The sequence below is a fragment of the Protopterus annectens genome, chromosome 7.part0, assembly GCF_019279795.1.
Source record: "Protopterus annectens isolate FY-2018-M chromosome 7.part0, PAN1.0, whole genome shotgun sequence".
Lineage (NCBI taxonomy): Eukaryota > Metazoa > Chordata > Ceratodontiformes > Protopteridae > Protopterus > Protopterus annectens.
In genome coordinates, this window is record NC_056739.1 from 598,238,558 (window position 1) to 598,260,125 (window position 21,568).

A 21,568-nucleotide genomic window follows, 5' to 3' on the forward strand; every position below is an offset into this window, starting at 1 on the left:
ATACAGAATTCCATGCATGAGGAACATGCCTGTAAGAAAATCCTTCATCTTAAAAGGAAGGAAATGCCAAGGTACAGATTAAGAGCAAAGAAACTTGAACTGTCTTTGCCAGATTCTAACATTACTCTGTATTTTTGATGTGTCACAAAGGAGGCTAGAATACTTACAGACAGAATTTTAGTAGGCAGTCACCACCTAATACCGACCTTCCTCGTGATCTCAAGTAATCCACTAAACTGCCCTAAAGGGAAAGAGAAAAAAACTCTTATTGCTAACCGATAACATTTTTATTTACACAAAGTAAACTATAACCTATTAAAACAATTCTGACATAGCGTAAAAGTCTTACACAGGAAAGTATATATGCATACTTCTCAAATTCTTAGTGCAGAAAATTTGTACAAAGCCAAAAGTAACAGGGAGACAAAAGCCCAAAAATAGGGACAGATTTTAAAGGTTTCTCTTATAAACTTAGAAAGTTTATAGAATAACAGTTTTTGTGTTAGCATGCATTTTCTGACAGATATGAAGTCTGAAACTCAAATGTATTTTATTATTTAGTGACTTCAATCCATGGTGATTTGCCAGAAAACACAAATTTTATGAGGAACAAACCAAAAATATGATGCAAAAATCTGGACAATTGAGAGGTTATGTCCATCTATGTCTGATCACAAACAGCAACAAAGAATAAAGACCACATTACACCACAGTTTGATAAATGCACCCACTTTTCTGGAAGTAATCTCCTACTATGATAACTGTGAAGTTATACTAGGCTTCTTAACTGTGGCAGTTCTACCCTCAACATCTGGCATCACAGGGATAAGCACAGTACCACCAGAATAGGGGTAGTTACAGGACAAAACAAGTAAAGAGCTAAGAGACCAGAAACCAGAGTCCTGGACCACAACTTCTTCAAGCGAGGGCTGAATCTTGGAGTCATGGTCAAGACAATAACGTTCAATGACAGTATGTACTTGAAAACAAGAAGTTGTGGACAAGTTTCTGCAGTGGACTTTGCTGGAGAAAGAAATGGAGGCAGCTACTCCTCTACTGCAGTACATTTTGGCCACATCATCTATCAGAGGTTGACCTTGGCAGCTAGCATCAGCTGAATGCTGAAAAAGAAGTTATGTCTTACTATAACGTTCCATCTGTGTTGTCGATCTTCACCAATACTTGACTGTGGGCTCAGTTTCGAGCCTCGGAACCAACTCAGCCATTTTTCAGCTTGTACCTCCCAAGCTCTCGAGCTAGGCTCTACCCATAATGCTGCTCACTAAATTACCTCAGATCGAGTTTGCCTAGAACAGTGACAGACAATTTTTAAGCTTACATTTGATGAATGTCTTGGAATATGAAAAGTGCTTTTTTATAAATGATGTTTGTTAAAATGTTTGTATGTTAAAAGGTGTTTGTAGTGCATTTCATTTGAACATTAAGGTAGTTGTATCTTTAAAGGAGAGTGAAAGGTGATGACATCACTCATTTTTAATAGTACATAAAGGCTGTACTATGGAGTGCAGTTAAGAGTCTGATGAAGTCCCCAGTTTAGGGCATGAAAGCGTTCAATATGTGTCTTTGTATGTTGGAAGAATAAAAACAGCTTGGACTGAAGAGTTTGGCTGACTGAAAGTGTTTCCTACTGATTCACAGTGCATGTTTTGGACTTTCTTTAGTTATATTTTACACTGTGGTTACTTTTGTTTTTTTATTAGTAATAAATAAGAGACCATATCTATATCCCTATTAAGAAGCCAGTCTTTGGGGATAATCAGTCTACTAAGAGTCTTACGCAGGGGGAAGGAGGGGGGAATGTCAAGGAATAGTGAAGATCGACAACATAGATGGAACATTACGGTAAGACATAACTTTTTTACCTGATGTTGTCAATCTTCACATAATCCTTGGCTGTGGGACAGAGTCCCTAGTTAACTGAATCTTGGGAGGTCTCACGAAAGAATATTCCTGAGCACCATCGAACCCAGTGATGCACGTCCCCTAGAGACCAGGTCCAGTTTGTAATGAGTAATGAAGGTATGAGGAGATGGCCATGTAGCTGCTGCACAAATGTCATCTAAAGAAGCTCTAGCATGAAAAGCTGCAGAAGCTGCTACAGCTCTAGTTGAATGAGCTTTCACAGGATGTGGTGGGTGAAGTCCCTTTGAGTGATAAATAAAGGTGGTCTGTTAACCATTCTGCCAAAGTAACTTTAGAAACCGAGTTACTTAAGGAAAGCAAGGAGAAGGCCACAAACGGTGGATTTTCTAACATCCTTTGTTTTGTGTAGGTAAAAATGTAATTGCCTGTGTATATCTAATAAGTGCAGACAGTACTCTGTTGCATTGGAGAAATTAGGGAAAAAGACTAGTAGATGTAAGGTTTAATTGATATTTGACTCTGAAACAACCTTAGGTAAAAAGGTTGGATTAGTTCTGAGGGAAATCCAGTCCTTATGAAATATTAAATAGGGGGGCTTGCAGGACAAGGCTTGAATCTCCAATATTCTTCTGGCTGAAGTGACAGCTATCAAAAACAAAGGTTTTCAGGTCAAGAACTTTAAATCACAAGTTGCCGAAGGTTCAAAGGGGGGAAGAAATGAAAGAATGTAGCGCCGAAGGTAAATCCCATGGAACAATGGGTCTTAAAACAGGCCTTAACATTAAGGTTCCTTTCATTGCAAAGTTTATGAGACATCAGTGACAATCCTTCAAACCCAATACGGAAATTAGATATTGCAGAGAGATGGACCTGAATGGTAGAAGGTGAGAAGCCAGAGTGATAAAGAGAGGCCAGAAAATCTAAAACTTTAAAACGGGAGCTGTGTAGGGGTCAGTATTACTGTCAAGCATCAATCTAGCAAATTTCATCAATTTATTATGGTACAGCTTTCTAGCTGAAGGTTTGTGGTGGACCAAAATGATCTGCCGGACCGGGGAAATGAGAGAGGAATGCCTGGCAATCATGGGAAAGTACAGTTGTGTACACTAACATAAAGTTAGATGTCTGAGTGTATTCACTGTTGCAGTCATCACATTTGGGTTATCCCTGCCAGGATAGACCTCAGCCGGCCTGAATACTAGAGGCTTAGTATTGCTGCTGCGGTTGCTGTCGCTTCAGGACTGACGTCAGGTCATCAGTAGTATAAAGTAAGGCAGCCAACGCCATTATATCAATTTTTCTTGCCCTGTCAGGAGCCCCCAAGTGGGAGCCAGGTTATGGTGGAAGAACCCCACCAGTAGAAAGTAAATACCAAAACGTTCCTTGTAATGAGAGAGAGAAAGAGAAGAGGGGGAAGGAGGGAGGGAAACTAGGACTGCAACAGTGAATACACTCGAGCATCTACATTTATGATGTGTACACAACTGTACTGTGTTCTTCGTGTTTCAATGTTGCAGTCATCACATTTGGGTTGATTCCCAAAGCTGAAGAAATGGGTGGAGACAGTCAAGGTGACTAGGGGCTGGCTAGGATGCCCTGCAAGACTGCAGTGGCAAAGCCTGCCCTGGATTTGGAGAAGATAGGCAGGTGCTAATGCTTGGTGAAAGTGTAAACAGATGTCCAGGTGGCAACCTCCAGGATGTCCCTGGTGGGGACTCCTCCCAGGAAAGCTGCAGAGGTGGAGGCTGCTCTGGTGAAGTGAGTCCTGACCCCCTTAGGGGGAGGTTTTCCATGTTGCTTGTAACAGAAATGGATGCAGTGTGCTATCCATTTGGAAATTGTTTGTTTGGAGATTGCTTTGCCCTCGGCCCCTGCAGCAAAGCTAACCAGTAATTGATCAGACTTTCTGAATTATTTAGTCCTGTCTAGATAGAATCTGAGCTGTCTGTGCACATCTAGAGAGTGCAGGATCCTTTCCCCCTTGTTTTGTGGGTTAGGGAAAAAGGGCAAATGAATGGATTGGTTGAGAGCCACACTGGACACCACTTTGGACATGAAGAATGGGTTAGTCCTGAAGGAAACCCTATCAGCATGGAAGATGATGAAGGGCTCCACAGCCATGAGTGCCTGAGCTCGGAGACTCTTCAGGCTGAAGTGATGGCCAGAAGAAAATCTGTCTTCCAGGAGAGAAATTTTAACTCTGCTGAAGATGCTGGTTTGAAGGGGGGCAGGGTGAGCTTTTCCAACACAAAGTTAAGGTTCCAAGCTGGAGTAGGTGCTCTTCTGGGTTGCCTTAAGTTGCTAGCCCTCTTAGGAATTGTTTGATTAGAGGGTGTGAGAAAAGGGGCTGCTCAGTGTGGAAATAAGCAGAGATAGCAGAGGTATGAATTTTAATAAAGGGAAAAAGAGAGACCACTGTGTAGCAGGTCAGCTAGGTAATCTAGGATGAGAGGTAGGGAGAGCTGAGCCATACTGACTCCCTTAGCCTGAATGCAGGGGTGCAGAATCTTTTCCATTTGTCAAAAGTACCGTTTATCAAAACTGTTCTTGTCGGGGGCTGCACCCCGCCACACTCCCTGCTAATTATATATACCAACTCCGAAATCGCACTACAGGGAGGAAAGGGCAAATTTACTGATCCTCACTGTACCGCGATCCCACAAGGACAGTTTTGATGAATGGCACTTTCAATGTTATGGCTGTTCGACATCATCAGTTTTCGATAATATGATAGGAACCCAAGTGAGATGCCATGGTGGCAGTGGGGACAGGCTGCGCAGCAGTGGGTACTAGTGCTGGCGAGGCCAGTCTGGATCAATAAGAATTGTCCTTGGTTATTCCTCCCTTATTTTAAGCAGTACCCAGGTGATAAGAGGTAGTGGAGGAAAAGCATAGACCGATAGATTGACCCAGGGGAAAGGATAGGGCATCCACTTTCCAAGCCATGCACTGATGCTCCCTGGCGCAGACCTTGCTGACCTGATGATTGGTGTGGGAGGCAAAGAGGTCGACCTTCGGGGTGCCCCATTTCTGAGTTATTAGGGTGAAGTTTCTTTTGTTTAGCTGCCACTCGTGTGGGTCCAGTAGATTTTTGCTTAAGTGGTCTGCCAGAGAGTTTATAGAAGCTGACAGGAATTGTGCTAACAGATGGAGTTGCATGGCAGAAGTGCCAAAGGGTCATGGCCAGCCTGCAGAGAGGGTAGCAGTGAGTCCCTCCCTGCTTGCTGATATACCACATCACAGTGGTGTTGTCTGTTTTGATCTGGGGAGAGAAGGAGCCTGAAAGCTGTCAATGCGTGCTGGACAGCTAACATCTTTTTGGTTGATGTGAAGATGTATTTGCTGTGGGCTCCATTGACAGTACAGTTGTGTACACTTACCATAAATGTAGATGTTCGAGTGTATTCACTGTTGCAGTCATTACATTTGGGTAATCTGCTGGCAGGTTGCCCTCAGTCGGCCTGATTAACAAAGTCTTGGGTCCTGTGTTGGTTGCTGTCCCTTCTTCCATGACGTCAGGTCGTCAGGGGTATAAAACATGCAGCCGACGCCATTTTCATCAGTTTTTCTTGCCCCAGATGTCAGGTGCCCCCCAAATGGGGAGCAAAATATATAAATATATATGCATGAAATTTAGAACACAACAAATATACCTCTAAATAAAAGCAAATACACCAAAAAGGCTTTTGAGCATAGTAAAGGAAAGAAGAGGTATAGTGAGAGAAAAAACAGGGGGCTGGCGGGTGGGTAACCAGGACTGCAACAGTGAATACACTCAGACATCTACATTTATGGTAAATGTACACAACTGTACTATGTTCTTCATGTTTCACTGTTGCAGTCAATACATTTGGGTAGAATCTCAAAGCTATGGTTGGGAGGATGGAATTATACAGCATTGGGAGCAGCTATCAGGCCCTGCAGGACAGCAGTGGCAAAGCCTGCTCTGGATTTAGAGAAGCGAGGTAAATGATGTTTGGTGAACGTATGAACTGAGCTCCAGGTAGCAGCTTCTAGAATGTCTCTGGTTGGAACCCCTCTGTGAAAGGCTTCAGAAGTAGATGCAGCCCTGGTGGAATGTGATCTGATCCCCTTTGGAACAGGTTTATCATGGTGCATGTAGCAGAAACGAATACAATGGCTTATCCATTTTGAAACAGTCAGCTTTGAAATAGCCTTTCCCTCTGCTCCTGCAGCAAATGCCACCAGTAATTGCTCAGATTTCTTAGAGATTTTGTCCTATTTAAGCAGAATCTTAGTTGTTTGTGTACATCCAATGAATGTAGAATCCGCTCACCCTTGTTCTGTGGATTTGGGAAAAACATTGGCAGGTGAATGGTCTGATTAAGAGCCACACTAGATACCACTTTTGGCATAAAGGATGGATTGGTCCTTAGCGCCACCCTGTCTGGGTAAAAGATAATAAAAGGCTCCATTACCATGAGGGCCTGTAGTTCTGAAATCCTTCTAGCTGAAGTGACTGCTAAAAGAAAAGCTGTCTTCCAAGAGAGAAATTTTATGTCTGCAGTAGCAGCTGGCTCAAAAGGAGGTAGGGTGAGATTTTCCCGACACAAAATTGAGGTCCCATGCAGGAGTTGGTGCTCTCCTGGGAGGTCTTAAATTTTTGGCCCCTCTGAGGTACTGTTTTAGCAGGGGGGGAGAAAAGAGGGGAGGCCCGGTTTTGTAATGAGATGAAAAGGCAGAGCCATGGATTTTTATAGAAGAGAAAATTAGGCCCTTGTGAAGCATCTCGGTTAAATATTGCAGAATCTGAGGAATATTCAGCATTGCTGTGCTTATTCCTTGTGCTTGGTTCCAGGCACAGAATCATTTCCATTTATCAGAATAAGATTTTCTAGTACTAGGCCTTCTAGCCTCCAAAATGACATCCATCACAGGTTTGCTGAGAGATGTAACTGGTGAAATTAGTTGAATAGCCATGCTGCAAGATTCAGAGTTTGGAGCGGAGTGTGCAGAATTTGATAGTTCTGCTGAGACAGTAGATAAGGTGTCTGAGGCAGGTACCATGGAGGAAGGTGTGACATATTGCGTAGAAGCGGGTATCAGTGTTGGCGTGGCCAGTCTGGAGCAATCAGAATCATTTTTGGTTTTTCCTGTCTGACTCTTAGTAAGACCTTGGAGAGTAGAGGCAGAGGGGGAAAGGCATAGACTGATAGGTTTTTCCAGCTGAAGGATACAGCTTCCACTTTCCATGATTTTTTGTGATGAATTCTTGTGCAGAATTTGTCCAAAAGGTAGTTTTGGGGTGAGGCAAAAAGATCTATGTCTGGGCTCCCCCATTTGCGTGTCAACATGCTGAAGATTTGTGGATCCAGTTTCCATTTGTGTGGGTTCATAAGATTTCTGCTTAGTTCGTCTGCCAGAGTATTTTGCTTTCCTGGCAGGAATTGTGCTTGTAGATGTATTTGATAAGTCAAGGCTGTGTTCCATAAATCCCCCTGCTTGTTTATGTACCACATGACTCTGGTGTTGTCAGTCTTTATCAGTAGTTGTCCTGGATGAAGATGGTTCTTGACGGCTGTACAGCTAGCATCTCTTTCTGGTTGATATGTAATTCGGTTTGAGCTACAATGGCCCTGAATGCACCTCCCTGCCAAATGCGCCCCCCCAAGCATAATCTGTTGCGTCTGTAGTCAGGGTTTGGGTGGCAGGGAGTGGAATGAATGACAGTCCCTTGTTTTGGTGACAGGCCTCTGCCCACCATAGGAACTCTTGCTGCAGGCAAGGAATGATAGGAATCATTGTTTCCAGGCTGTGACAATGCTGACTCCATAAGCTTTTTAGGTACCACTGAAGTTTCCTCATATGCAGTCTTGCATATAGAATTATTAGAATGCAAGAAGCCATGAACCCCAAGGCCTGCAGAATTTGTCTTGCAGATAGGTGGGTTTTTGTGGCCACTTGTTTGAAGTAAGTCATCAACTGAATTTGTTTTTCTGGCGTGAGGCAAGTTATCTGGGCAGTTGTATTCAAGCTTGCACCCAGGAATGTAATTATTTGAGAGGGTACCAGTTGTGATTTCTTTTCGTTTATGGTGTACGCTAGACAAGTTAGAAGCCTTTTTTCAAACAGCAGATGCTGTAAAAGAGTGTCCTTGTTTTCTGCCTGAATTAGCCAATCGTCCAGATAAGGATAAATTTGTGTGTTTCTTTGTCTGAAAAATGCAATTACTGGTGTTGGGCATTTTGTGAAGACCCTGGGCGCAGTAGATAAGCCAAAGGGCAGTGCAGAGATCTGGTAATGCAAATAGCCTACTTTGAAGCGGAGGTATCTTCTGCAAGATTCCCTGATTGGGATATGCAGGTAAGCCTCTTTTAAGTCTAGAGTTACCAACCAGGCATCCTTGCCTAGCAAAGGCAGTAAATGTTGCAGAGTCAGCAGCTTGAATTTTGGAATGTCCAGCAATGTATTTAGAATGGATAAGTCCAGAATTGGATGCCATGATTTATCTTTTCTGGGTACCAGGAAAAGTCTTGAGTTAAAACCTTGTTCTTTTTCCTTTTCCCGTACTGGCTGAATAGCCCCAATCTTCATGAGGGACATAACTTGTTTCTGGGCCTCTGCCCACTGATTTGGAGGCAGATCTGGCCATCTGTTTGGGATTGGCAACGTGTGGAAATGAAATCTGTATGCCTGGGATACTATATTTAAAACCCACTTGTCTGGGTATTTAGTACCCACTTGTCCTGGGTAATTAGATGCCAATTTTATGCATGAAGTGCCAGTTTTCCCCCTAAAGGGGCTGCCAAAAGATAAGTGCTTGGTGCTGGCAGAGGAAAGTCATTGAGACTGTTTACCGTACGGATGCCTTGTTACTTCCAGATTTGGAGGTGGAGGCACCCCACTGATTTGTTCTGTAAGTTCCTTGTTACTGAAACCTGGAGCCTTTGGAGTGTCTGGGTTTGACCTGAGAGGCTCTGGTGGGTACTGGAAAGGACCAGGTCTTAGTAGGCCAGTGCCTACTGAACCTGGGCGGCTGCTCTTGTAGGAAATCTTTTACAGTTTGCATAGATTTAGCTTTATCTTCCATCTTTTTCAAAACTACTTCTGCCTTATTACCAAATAGACTGTCCTGTTGTAAAAAAGCATCCAACAATTTTGCTTTAACGTGATCAGGCAGATTTTGCTCCTTGAGCCAAGCATGCCTTCTTATCACAGATCCAGTTACAGCGGCCCTGCAAGAAGCCTCCAAGGAATCAAAACCATATTGCAAAGTATGCTTTCCAACTTGTTCAGCTGAATGCAATAAATCCTGTAACTCTATTTCCCACACAGTCAGAAATCAACATCATTTTCTGTTTAAGTAAGCCCATGACATGCTGCTGATATTTAAGCATATGAAATTGACAGTTTAAAGCCCTGATTGCCAAGGTTGCAAACGTGTAAACCTTCTTACCCCATCTATCCAGCAGCCTGGAGTCTCTATCAGAACGGGTAGGATTTTTAGCAGTAGAAGCCTTAACACCCTTGGGACCCTGGGAAATGGTTTCAGGGTCAGCAGTAGGGATTTTAAAAAGGAATTTGTGGGAGTCAGGAACCCTGTAATATCTGTCTGGCTTACTAGGAGCCAGAGGCAGGGAATCAGGAGCCATGCTGGATTCAGAGAAAACATCATCAACAATGTCTAGAACAGGAGGTATAGCCAAAGGCCTATGCTGAGGAAGAAGGAAATCTCTAAGCCTCTTTTTAGATTCTGAGAAATCCTGACTCTCCCAGTGAAAGTGTTCCCTTAAGGTATGCAAAGTTTCTCCAAAAGAAAAATCCTCAGGAGGAGAAGCAGAAGGGATGGATTCTTCTGCATCAGAGTCCTCATAAGGTGGAATAGATAATTCCTGACCAGAAGAGGAATTAGAAGAAATATAAACCTGATCTGAAGATTCATAGTCAGTGCCTTGCCTAGGCCTCTTAGCAGGAGGGGGATGGGAACCCCTGATCAAGGTAATTAAATCCTCAGCCATTTCGATCATTTGTTTTTTAGGCATACGGGCCTGTGCACGTGGTCCAAGTGTTGTTTTTTTAGACATAGAAGTTGATTTTGGCCTAGGTTCTGAAGATGGCGCTGGTTTAATATACAAATCTTTAGGCCTGAAAACACCCTCAGAAGCCGGTGCCTGCTCAGTGGCTTCGGACCCATCTAAGGTAGAGACATCCGTGGGTTCAATACTTAAAGTGTCTCACGGCATACTGGACTCCGAATGGGACTCAGTAGAGGCCTGCGAATCAAAAGTAACGGGCATCAGGGGCTGCGAAAGAGCCTCACTGAGTACCGGCGAACCGTCGACTGGCTTAGGAGAAGCTTCGTCATTGGTTTTGGACCTCGACGGTCTGTCTCTTTTTCTTTGCGTTTTTTGTGTATTCCAGTAGTCGGATTGCTAACCAACAACATTTCTGGATAGTTAAATCTTGAGTCAAAACATTTAGATGCAAAAATATACCGACGCTTAATAGTGCGTTGATTAAATTTAGCACAAAACCGACAGCAAGACACGTTGTGGTCAGGGCCTAGGCAAGGAATACAGTACAAATGAAAATCCTTATGAGGTATTTGCTTCCCACAAGTAATACAATTACTAACTTTTACTGAAATCGGTAAGGCGCAAGAAAAAGTTTCCCCAACGGGGTACTTAACTTTAAGTTGAAGACTCTGGCTCTGAAACTCGAAAATAGGAGTCGGCCGACCAGCACTTGTGAACTGCTTCTGCTTTGGGCACCACATGACAAGAAAGACTGATGAAAATGGCGTCGGCTGCATGTTTTATACCCCTGACGACCTGATGTCATGGAAGAAAGGACAGCAACTGACGCAGGACCCAAGACTTTGTTCATATGGCCAGCAGATTACCCAAATGTAAAGACTGCAACAGTGAAACACGAAGAGCATCCTGTATGCACCAGCCGTTCAGGTGTGCACCCCAGGCATAGTCTGCGGTGAGAGTCTGGGCGGAGGGTGGTGAGAAGAGTACTCCCTTACTGTGGGAGCATGCTGCTTGCCCACCAAAGAAAATCTTTCCTTAGGCAAGGTATCATTGACATAAGAGCTTCCAGGTCTTGAGAGTGTTGACACCAAAGACTTTTTAGGTACCACTGAAGTTTCCTCATATGCAGTCTGGCATATGGAATGAGTAGAATGCAAGAGGCCACAAACCCTAGAGCTTGCAGGATTTTCCTTGCAGATAACTGGAGTCTGGTGGCTAGTTGAGAGAAGTAGGCTGTCAGGTAAGTTTGCTTTTCTGGTGTAATGAATACCATCTGGGATGCTGTGTCCAGGCTTGCTCCTAGGAATATTATCCTTTGTGTGGGTACTAGTTTGGATTTCTTTTCATTGGCAGGCCAGGTGCTTGAGCAGCTTTTCCTGACTGTCTGCCTGAATTAGGCAGTCATCTAAGTATGGGTAAATTTGGATATTCTTTTGTCTGCAAAAGGCAATGGCTGGAGCTAGACATTTTGTGAAAACTCTGGGAGTAGTAGACAAGCCAAAGGGAAGTGCAGAGAACTGAAAGTGTAGAGATCCTGCTCTGAAATGTAGATATTTCCTGCATGATTCCCTGATAGGAATGTGGAGGTAGACCTCTTTTAGGATTAGGGTGGCTAGCCAAGCATCCTTGGATAGCATGGATAGCAGCTGCTGGAGGGTGAGCATTTTGAATTTTGGTATCACCAGGAAGGTATTTAGAATGGATAAATCGAGGATTGGGCGCTAGGTGGCCTCTTTTTCTGGGTACCAGAAAAAGTCTGGAGTAGACACCTTAGCCTTTCTGTTCTGCAGGAATGTGCTCTATTGCCCTCATAGAGAGCAGGGAAAGGACTTGCGTACCTCTACCCACTAGTTTGTAGGTAGATCTGGGAACCCTTTTGGGGTTGGAAGAGTGTGGAAAGAAAATCTGTATCCCTGGGACACTATGTTGAGGACCCAGTGGTCGTTGGTAATGGTGGCCCAGGCGCTTGTGTGAAAGGAGAGTTTTCCTCCTAGGAGTAAGTGAAGGAGGGCACAGGGAGGGGGTGGGGGAGGAGAGTCATTGTGAGTTCTTACCATGAGGGGGTGGCTTAGAAAGAACAGTTGTGTACACTTACCTTAAATGTAGATGTTCGAGTGTATTCACTGTTGCAGTCATCACACTTGGGTTATCTGCCACCAAGTAGCCCTCAGTCGGCCAGAATACCAAAGTCTTAGGATTTCTGCGTCGGATACTGTTGCTTCTTCCATGATGTCAGGTCATCAGGGGATATAAAAATAGGCAGCCAATGCCATTACATCAGTTTTTCCTGCCCCAAATGTCAAAAGCCCCAAATAGGAAGCTAGTATATGGTGGGGAACACCACCAGTAAAATGTAAATACCAATGCCATTAAGAATGGCCATAGAGAGGAGAGGTAGAACGATAGAGAAAACCAGAGGGCTGGAGGGAGAGAAGCCATGACTGCAACAGTGAATACACTTGAACATCTACATTTATGGTAAGTGTACACAACTGTACTATGTTCTTCATGTTTCACTGTTGCAGTCATCACACTTGGGTTGATTCCCAAAATTGAGAAAGGGTGGAGGCAGTCAAGAAGAGTTAGGGCTGGCTAGCAGGCCTTGTAAGACTGCTGTAGGAAATCCAGCTCTGGACTTAGAAAAAATAGGTAAGTGGTAATGTTTGGTGAAGGTGTGTACAGAACTCCAGATTGCAGCTTACAGAATGTCCATGGTAGGGACTCCCCTGAGAAATGCTATAGAGGTGGAAGTAGTCCTAGTGGAATGTGGTCTGATCCCCTGTGGGGAAGGTTTTCCATGGTGCTTGTAGCAGAAACGGATGCAGTGTGCTATCCATTTGGAAATGGTTTGTTTTGAAATGGCCTTACCCTCTGCCCCTGTAGCAAAGCTGACTAGTAGCTGGTCAGATTTTCTGAAAGGTTTAGTCCTGTCAAGGTAGAACCTAAGCTGTCTGTGCACGTCCAAGGAGTGCAGGATCGGTGCAGTGGATTGGTTTAGAGCCACAGTGGACACCACCTTAGACATAAAGGATGGGTTAGTCCTGAGGGAAACCCTGTCAGCATGGAAAATAATGAAGGGTTCCACAGCCATTAGTGCCTGTAACTCAGATACTCTTCTTGCTGAAGTTATGGCTAAAAGCAAGGCTGTTTTCCAAGAGAGGAATTTTAACTCTGCTGAAGCAGCAGGTTCAAAAGGGGGAAGCGTGAGCTTTTCCAGTAGAAAGTTAAGGTCCCAGGCAGGGGTGGGTGCTCTCCTAGGGGGGCTTAAGTTGTTAGCCCCTTTCAAGAACTGCTTGATGAGAGGGAGAGAAAATAGGAGTGGCTCAGTATTGTAATGAGCTGAAATGGCAGAGGTATGAATCTTAATGGAGAAGAAGGTTAGACCTCTGTGGAGTAGCTCTGCTATATAATCCAGGATTAGAGGTAAGGAGGGTACTTGATGTGTCCTTCCCTTGAGACTGATTCCAAGAACAATATCTTTTCCACTTTTCAGCATAAGATTTCCTAGTACTAGGCCTTCTGGCTTCAAGAATGACATTCAGCACCTGTTTGCTGAGGGTTGCTGGTGGTGTATTCAGGGGGTAAGCCAGGCTGCAAGGTTTAAGGTTTGCAATTGTGGATGCAAAATCTGTCCCTCCTGCTGAGACATAAGGGTAGGAGGACTGGTGAAGGTACCTGGGTGGCACTGTTATCAGACTGCGTAAGAGTGGGTACCAGTGCTGGCGTGGCCAATCTGGGGCAAAAAGAATTGCCCTTGGCCTGTCCTGTTTTATCTTGAGCAGTACTTTTGAGAGGAGGGGTAGAGGGGGAAAGGCATAAATGGAGAGGTTTTCCCATTGGAAGGATAGGGCATAAACCTTCCAGGCCCTGCTGTGAGAGGTTCCTGGTGCAGAATTTGCTCAACTGGTGGTTCTCGGGGGAGGCAAAGAGGTCCACCTCCGGTGTCCCCCACCTCTGGGTTAGAAGGTTGAAGGTGTTGGGCTCCAATTTCCACTCATGTGGCTCTAGGAGATTTCTGCTTAAGTTGTCTGCCAGTGAATTTTGTTTGCCTGGCAGGAATTGAGCTTGTAGATGCACTTGGTTGCTCAAGGTTGTGTTCCACAGGGCCATGGCTAACCTGAAGACTGGGTAAGAATGGTTTCCCCCCTGCTTGTTTATGTACCACATAACTGTGGTGTTGTCTGTTTTTATAAGCAATTGTCCTGGAAGGATTAGGTATTTGAAGGCTGTCAGAGTATTCTGTACAGCTAGCATCTCTTTTTGATTGATGAGCAGGAGACTTGGCCTGTGCTCCAGTGGCCCTGAATGCATTTGCCTACCATGTGAGCCCCCCCCCCCCACAATGCATAATCTGATGAGTCTGTTGTCAAGGTTTGGGCAGCGAGGGGTGGAGTGAAAAGCAGTCCCTTGTTGTGGCTACATGCTTCTGCCCACCAAAGGAACTCTGCCCTTAGACAAGGTATGATTGGAATGACTGTTTCCAAGTCCTGAGAATGCTGGCACCAAAGACTTTTTAAGTACCACTGAAGTTTCCTCATATACAGTCTTGCATATGGAATTAGCAGAATACATGACGCTATGAACCCTAGGGCGTGCAGTATTTTCCTTGCAGATAGCTGGGTTCTGGTGACCATTTGTTTGAAGTAGTTTGTCAGATAGACCTGTTTCTCTGAAGTGAGAAATGCATCTGGGAAGTTGTGTCCAAACTTGCTCCCAGGAATACGATTTTTTTGACTGGGCACCAGCTGTTACTTCTTTTCATTGATGGTGTACCCCAATGAAGTGAGAAGGCTTTTTACAAATGCCTGGTGCTGAAGTAGCAATTCCTGACTGTCCGCCTGAATCAAGCAATCATCCAAGTATGGGAAAATTTGGACATTTCTCTGCCTGCAGTATGCAATGGCTGGGGCCAGGCACTTTGTGAATACTCTGGGCGCAGTAGACAGGCCAAAGGGAAGTGCAGAGAAAGTACAGTTGTGTACACTTAACATAAATGTAGATGTTAGAGTGTATTCACTGTTGCAGTCATTACATTTGGGTAATTTGCTGGCAGGTTGCCCTCAGTCAGCCTGATTAACAAAGTCTTGGGTCCTGCGTCAGTTGCTGTCCCTTCTTCCATGACGTCAGGTCGTCAGGGGTATAAAACATGCAGCCGACGCCATTATATCAGTTTTTCTTGCCCCAGATGTCAGGTGCCTCCCAAATGGGGAGCAAATAAAATTAAAAACACAAAAATATACCTCCAACCAAAAGCAAATACACCAAAAAGGCTTTTAAGCAAAGTAAAAGAAGGTATAGTAAGAGAAAAACAGGAAGCTGGAGGGAGGGTAACCAGGACTGCAACAGAGAAGACACTCGAACATCTACATTTATGGTAAGTGTACACAACTGTACTATGTTCTTCATGTTTCACTGTTGCAGTCATTGCATTTGGGTAGATTCCTAAAGCTATGGTTGGGAGGATGGATTTATACAGCATCAGGACCAGCTATAAGGCCCTGCAAGACAGCAGTGGCAAAACCAGCTCTGGATTTAGAGAAAATTGGTAAATGATAATGCTTGGTAATAATATGCACTGAACTCCAGGTAGCAGCTTCTAGAATATCCCTGGTAGGAACACCTCTGAGAAAGGCTGCAGAGGTAGATGCAGCCCTGGTGGAATGAGATCTGATCCCCTGGGGGATAGGTTTTCCATGGTGCTTATAAGAGAAATGAATGCAATGGCTTATCCATTTAGAAATGGTTTGTTTAGAAATAGCTTTCCCCTCTGCCCCAGCAGCAAATGCCACTAGCAATTGTTCAGATTTTCTTCGAAATTTAGTTCTGTCAAGTAGAATCTAAGTTGTCTGTGCAAGTCCAAGGAATGCAGAATCCGTTCCCCTTTCTTCTGTGGATTGGGGTAGAAGGTTGGCAAATGAATGGATTGGTTAAGAGCCACACCCACCTTGGGCATGAAGGATGGATTGGTCCTCAGAGATACCCTGCCCGCATGAAAGATGATGAAAGGCTCCACTGCCATAAGGGCCTGTAATTCAGATATCCTAGCTGAAGTGATTGCTAAAAGGAAGGCTGTTTTCCAAGAAATAAATGTTAAGTCTGCAGTAGCAGCTGGCTCAAAAGGAGGTAAAGTGAGCTTTTCCAAAACAAAGTTAAGGTCCCAGGCACGGGTAGGAGCTCTCCTAGGTGGTCTCAAGTTCTTTGCCCCTCTGAGATACTGCTTGAGCAGGGGATGAGAAAAGAGGGGTGGATCTGTGTTATAGTGAGCTGAAATAGCTGAAGCATGGATTTTAATAGAGGAAAAAGACAGGCCCTTGTGATGCATCTCAGTTATGTATTGTAAAATCTGAGGTAAATTGGGTGCTGCTGAGCTCATCCCTAAAGATTGGTTCCAGGCACAGAATCTTTTCCATTTGTCAGCATAAGATTTTCTAGTACTAGGTCTTCTCGCCTCCAAGATGACATCCATCACAGGTTTGCTGAGGGATGCTAAGGGTGAATTTAAGTGATCAGCCAAGCTGCAAGGTTCAATGTTGGGAGCTGAGGGTGCAGAATTTGGTTCTCCTGCTGAGACAACAAGGAAGGTGTCCGAGGCAGGTGCCATGGAGATATTTGTGACACACTGCGCAGGAGTGGGTACCAGTGTTGGCGAGGCCAGTCTGGAGCAATCAAAATAATTTTTGGTTTGTCCTGTTTGACTTTTAGCAGAACTTTGAGAGCGAAGGCAGAGAGGGAAAGGCGTAGACTGATAGGTTTTTCCAACTGAAGGACAGAGCATCCACTTTCCAAACTTTTTTGTGAGGAGTCCTTGTGCAAAATTTGTCCAACTGGTAGTTCTGGGGGGAGGCAAATAGATCTATGTCTCGGCTCCCCCATTTGCTTGTCAACATTGTGAAAATCCGTGGTTCCAGTTTCCATTCGAGTTGGTCCATGACATTTCTGCTTAGTCCGTCTGCCAGAGTATTCAGTTTTCCTGGCAGGAATTGAGCTTGTAGTTGCACTTGGTAGCGCAAGGACCATGTGTTGCACAATGCCATGGCTAGTCTGCAGAGGGGGTAGGAATGTGTACCCCCCTGCTTGTTTATGTACCACATAACCGCGGTGTTGTCCGTCTTTACCATTAGTTGTCTTGGATAAATGTAGTCCTTGAAGGCTGTCAGAGCATTCTGTACAGCTAACATTTCTTTTTGATTGATATGTAGGTGCATTTGATTTGGGTTCCATTTGCCATGAATGCACTTCCCTGCCAGTTGAGCCCCCCCCCCCCCCCATGCATAATCTGATGGGTCTGTAGTCAGGGTTTGGGTGGGAGGGGGTAGTGTGAATGGCAGTCCCTTGTTTTGGTGGCAGGCCTTTGCCCACCATAGGAACTCCAGGCGTAGGCAAGGTATGATAGGAATCATTGTTTCCAGGCTGTGACAATGTTGATTCCACAGACTTTTAAGTACCACTGAAGTTTCCTTATATGCAGTCTTGCATATGGAATTAGAAGAATCCAAGAGGCCATGAACCCCAAGGCTTGCAGTATTTGTCTTGCAGATAGCAGGGTTTTTGTGGCCACTTGTTTGAAGTAAGTCACCAAATGAATTTGCTTTTCTGGCATGAGGAAAACCATCTGGGCAGTTGTATTCAAGCTTGCACCCAGGAATGTAATCTGTTGAGAGGGTACCAGTTGTGATTTCGTTTATGATGTACCCTAGACAAGTTAAAACCCCTTTTACAAATGCCAGGTGATTTAGAAGTATGGCCTGGTTTTTTGTCTGAATTAAACAATCATCCAGGTATGGATATATTTGAATATTTCTTTGCCTGCAAAATGCAATTACTGGAGCCAGGCACTTTGTGAATACCCTGGGCACAGTAGACAAGCCAAAGGGCAGTGCAGAGAACTGATAATGCAAGTAGCCTGCTTTGAAGCGTAGGTATCTTCTGCAAGATTCCCTGATTGGGATATGCAGGTAAGCTTCTTTTAAATCTAGAGTTGCCAACCAGGCATCTTTGCCTAGCATAGGGAGCAACTGGTGAAGAGTCAGCATCTTGAATTTTGAAATGTCCAGAAAGGTGTTTAGAGTAGACAGGTCCAGAATTGGACGCCATGATTTGTCTTTTCTGGGTACCAGGAAAAGCCTGGAATAGAAACCTTGCCCCTTTTCCTCTTCTGGTACCGGCTGAATAGCCCCCATGTTTAAGAGGGAAAGTAATTGTTTCTGAGCCTCTACCCACTGATTTGGGGGCAGGTCTTGTCACCCGTTTGGTGTTGGCAACATGTGGAAATGAAATCTGTATCCCTGGGACACTATATTTAAAACCCACTTGCCCTGGGTTATGAGTTCCCAGTTTTGTGCATGAAGAGCAATCCTTCCCCCCAAAGGGGCGGATAAAAGGTAAGTGTTTGGTAATTTTAAAGGAAAGTTATTGAGACTGTTTACCATAGGGGGGTGTATTGTTATTTCCAGATTTGGAAGTGGAGGCCCCCCCATTGCTTAGTTCTGAGAGTCCCTTGGGACTGAAACCTGGTGCTTTTGGTGTGTCTGGGTTTGGCTTGAGAGGATCTGGTAGGAGCTGGAAAGGATCAATTCTTAGTAGGCCAGTGCCTACTAAATCTTGGAGGTTGCACTTGTAAGAAATCTTTTACAGTTTGCATAGATTTAGCTTTATCTTCCATCTTTTTTAGAACTTCTTCAGCCTTATTGCAAAACAGGCTATCCTGATTTAAAGGAGCATCCAACAATTTTGCTTTAACATGATCAGGCAGAGATTGCTCCTTAAGCCAAGCATGCCTTCTAAGCACAGACCCAGTAACAGCAGCCCAGCAAGATTCCTCTAAAGAATCAAAACCACATTGCAAAGTATGTTTTTCAACTTGTTCAGCAGAATGCAATAAATCCTGTAAATCTTTATTTTCCACAATCAGAAATCAACATAATTTTCTGTTTAAGCAGTCCAATAATATGCTGTTGATATTTTAACATATGAAATTGGCAGTTTAAAGCCCTGATTGCCAAGGTTGCAGAAGTATAAACCTTTTTACCCCATCTATCCAGCGCCCTGGAGTCTCTATCAGAAGGGGTAGGATTTTTAGCAGTAGAAGCCTTAATGCCCTTGGGCCCCAGAGAAATGGTTTCTGGATCTGCAACAGGGTTTTTGAAAAGGAACTTGTGGGACTCAGGAACCCTGTAGTATCTGTCTGGTTTACTAGGAGCCGGAGGCAGGGAATCAGGGGCCATACTGGATTCCGCAAGCACATCAACAATGTCTAGTACAGGAGGTACAGCCAAAGGCCTACGCTGAGGAAGAAGAAGGAAATCCCTAAGCCTCTTTTTAGATTCAGAAAATTCCTGACTCTCCCAGTGGAAATGCTACCTTAAGGTATGTAAATTTTCCCCAAAAGAAAAATCCTCGGGGGGGAGCAGAGGGAATGGAATCCTCTGCATCAGAACCCTCATAAGTAGGTATGGACAAATACAGGTCATTGGAAGAATTAGAAGAAACAGAGTCCTGATCAGAAGATTCATCGTCAAACTCAGCCCTAGGCCTCTTAGAAGGGGGGGTTGACTACCCCTGATTAGAGTAATAAGATCTTCACCCATTTTGATCATTTGTTTTTTAGGCATAGGGGCCTGAACATGTGGTCTGGGCATCGTTTTTTTAAACACAGATCTAGATTTAGGCCTTAAAATAGAAGGCGGAGTCAGTTTAATATGCAAGTCTGTAGGCCTGAATACACCCTCAGAAGCCGGTGCCTGCACAGCGGCTCCGGACCCATCCAAGGTAGAGACATCCGCGGGTTCCATATGTAAAGCATCTCGTGGCATACCAGACTCTGAATGGGTCTCAGTGGAGGCGTGCAAGTCAGACGTAGCGGGTATCAGGGGCTGCGAAAGTGCCTCTCTGAGTACCGGCGAACTGGCGACTGGCTTAGGAGAAGCGTTGTCAGCAGTTTTGGACCTCGACGGTCTGTCCTTTTCTTTGCATTTTTCGGAATTCCGGTAGTCGGATGGCTAACCGACGTCATTTCTGGATAATTAAACTGAGAACCGAAATAATTAGAGGCAAAAATGTACCGATGACGGATAGTGTGTTGATTAAATAAAGCACAAAACCGACAGCAAGGTACGTCGTGGTCAGGGCCTAGGCAAGGAATACAGTACAAATGAAAATCTTTAGGAGGTATTTGCTTTCCACAAGTAATGCAATTAACAACTTTCACTGACGTTGGTAAGGAGCAAGAAAAAGTTTCCCCAACGGGGTACTTAGCTTTAAGTTGAAGACTTCAGTTCTGAAACTCGAAAACGAAAATTTCAGGAGTCGGCCGACTGGCACTTGTGAACTGCTTCTGCTTCGGACACCGCACGGTAAGAAAGACTGATGTAATGGTGTCAGCTGTATGTTTTATACCCCTGACGACCTAACGTCATGGAAGAAGGGACAGCAACAGACGTAGGACCCAAGACTTTGTTAATCAGGCCGACTGAGGGCAATCTGCCAGCAGATAACCCAAATGTAATGACTGCAACAGTGAAGCACGAAGAACATCTGATACATACAGCCTGCCCTGAAGCGTAGATATTTTCTGCATGACACCCTTATGGGGATGTGCAGATAAGCTTCTTTTACGTCTAGAGCGACTAACCAGGCATCCTTGGCTAAGGTAAGCATCTTGAATTTTGGGACCAGTAGAAAGGTGTTGAGAATGGATGGATCCAGGATTGGGCACCAAGAGCCCTCTTTTCTGGGCACCAGGAAAAGTCTGGAGTAGAAACCCTGACCCCTTTGTTCTACTGGAACAGGTTGAATAGCTCTGATATTGAGCAGGGAAAGTACTTGCTTTTGAGCCTCTGGCCCCAGGTTTGGAGAAAGGTCTGGAAACCCACTTGGGGTTGGCAGTGAATGGAAGTAGAATCTGTACCCCTGGGATACAATGTTTAGGACCCATCGGTCCTGAGTAATGGACATGCAGTTTTTTGCATGAAGGGCAAGTTTTCCTCTTGGGGGCACAAGTAATCCTCCTAGGGGCACAAGTAATTGGGCAGGGCTGGGAAGGATAACTGAAAAGTCATTGTGAACTTTTTCCATGAGGGGGTGGCTTACCACTCCCTGTTTTTGAAGTGGGTGCAGTCCATTATTTAGATCTCTGCATAACCTGAGACAGTAGTCTGGATGGCCTGTTTCCCCTGGGTTTGGTCTGAGAAGGCCTGGAAAGGACCAGTTTTTAGAAGGCCAATGCCTACTGAATCTAGGTGGCTGCACTTGTAAGAATTCTTTAACAGTTTACATAGATTTAGCTTTTTTCCCCATCTTTTTAAGAACCTCTTCTGCTTTGGTGCCAAACAAACCGTCCTTATTTAAAGGAGCGTCTACTAATTTGGATTTGACATGACCTGGCAAGGTTTGTTCCTTCAGCCAAGCATGCCTTCTCAGTACAGACCCAGTGACTGTAGCCCTGCAAGATGCTTCAAAGACATCAAAGCCACACTGCAAAGTATGCTTACTAACTTGGTTTGCAGAATGCATTAACTCTTGTAAATCTTTACTTTCTGCACAATCTGGAAGTAACAGCATTTTTTGTTTAATTAGTTCCATAATATGTTGCTGGTACTTCAACATGTGAAACTGGCAATTCAATGCCCTCATGGCAAGAGTTGCAGAGGTATACATCTTTGTACCCCATCTGTCTAAAGCTCTGGAAT

General features: G+C 44.4%; 1 protein-coding gene across 3 annotated transcripts in view; it reads right to left on the bottom strand.

Annotated features, from left to right (window-relative positions):
- Nucleotides 1-21,568, bottom strand: part of CSK (C-terminal Src kinase) — a 2,395,116-nt gene that overhangs the window by 148,009 nt on the left and 2,225,539 nt on the right. For all 3 annotated transcript variants that reach the window (XM_044077191.1, XM_044077192.1, XM_044077193.1), the window contains one exon: nt 168-241. In XM_044077191.1, the coding sequence (XP_043933126.1) occupies nt 168-241 (74 nt within the window). The remainder of the gene's footprint in view (nt 1-167; nt 242-21,568) is intronic.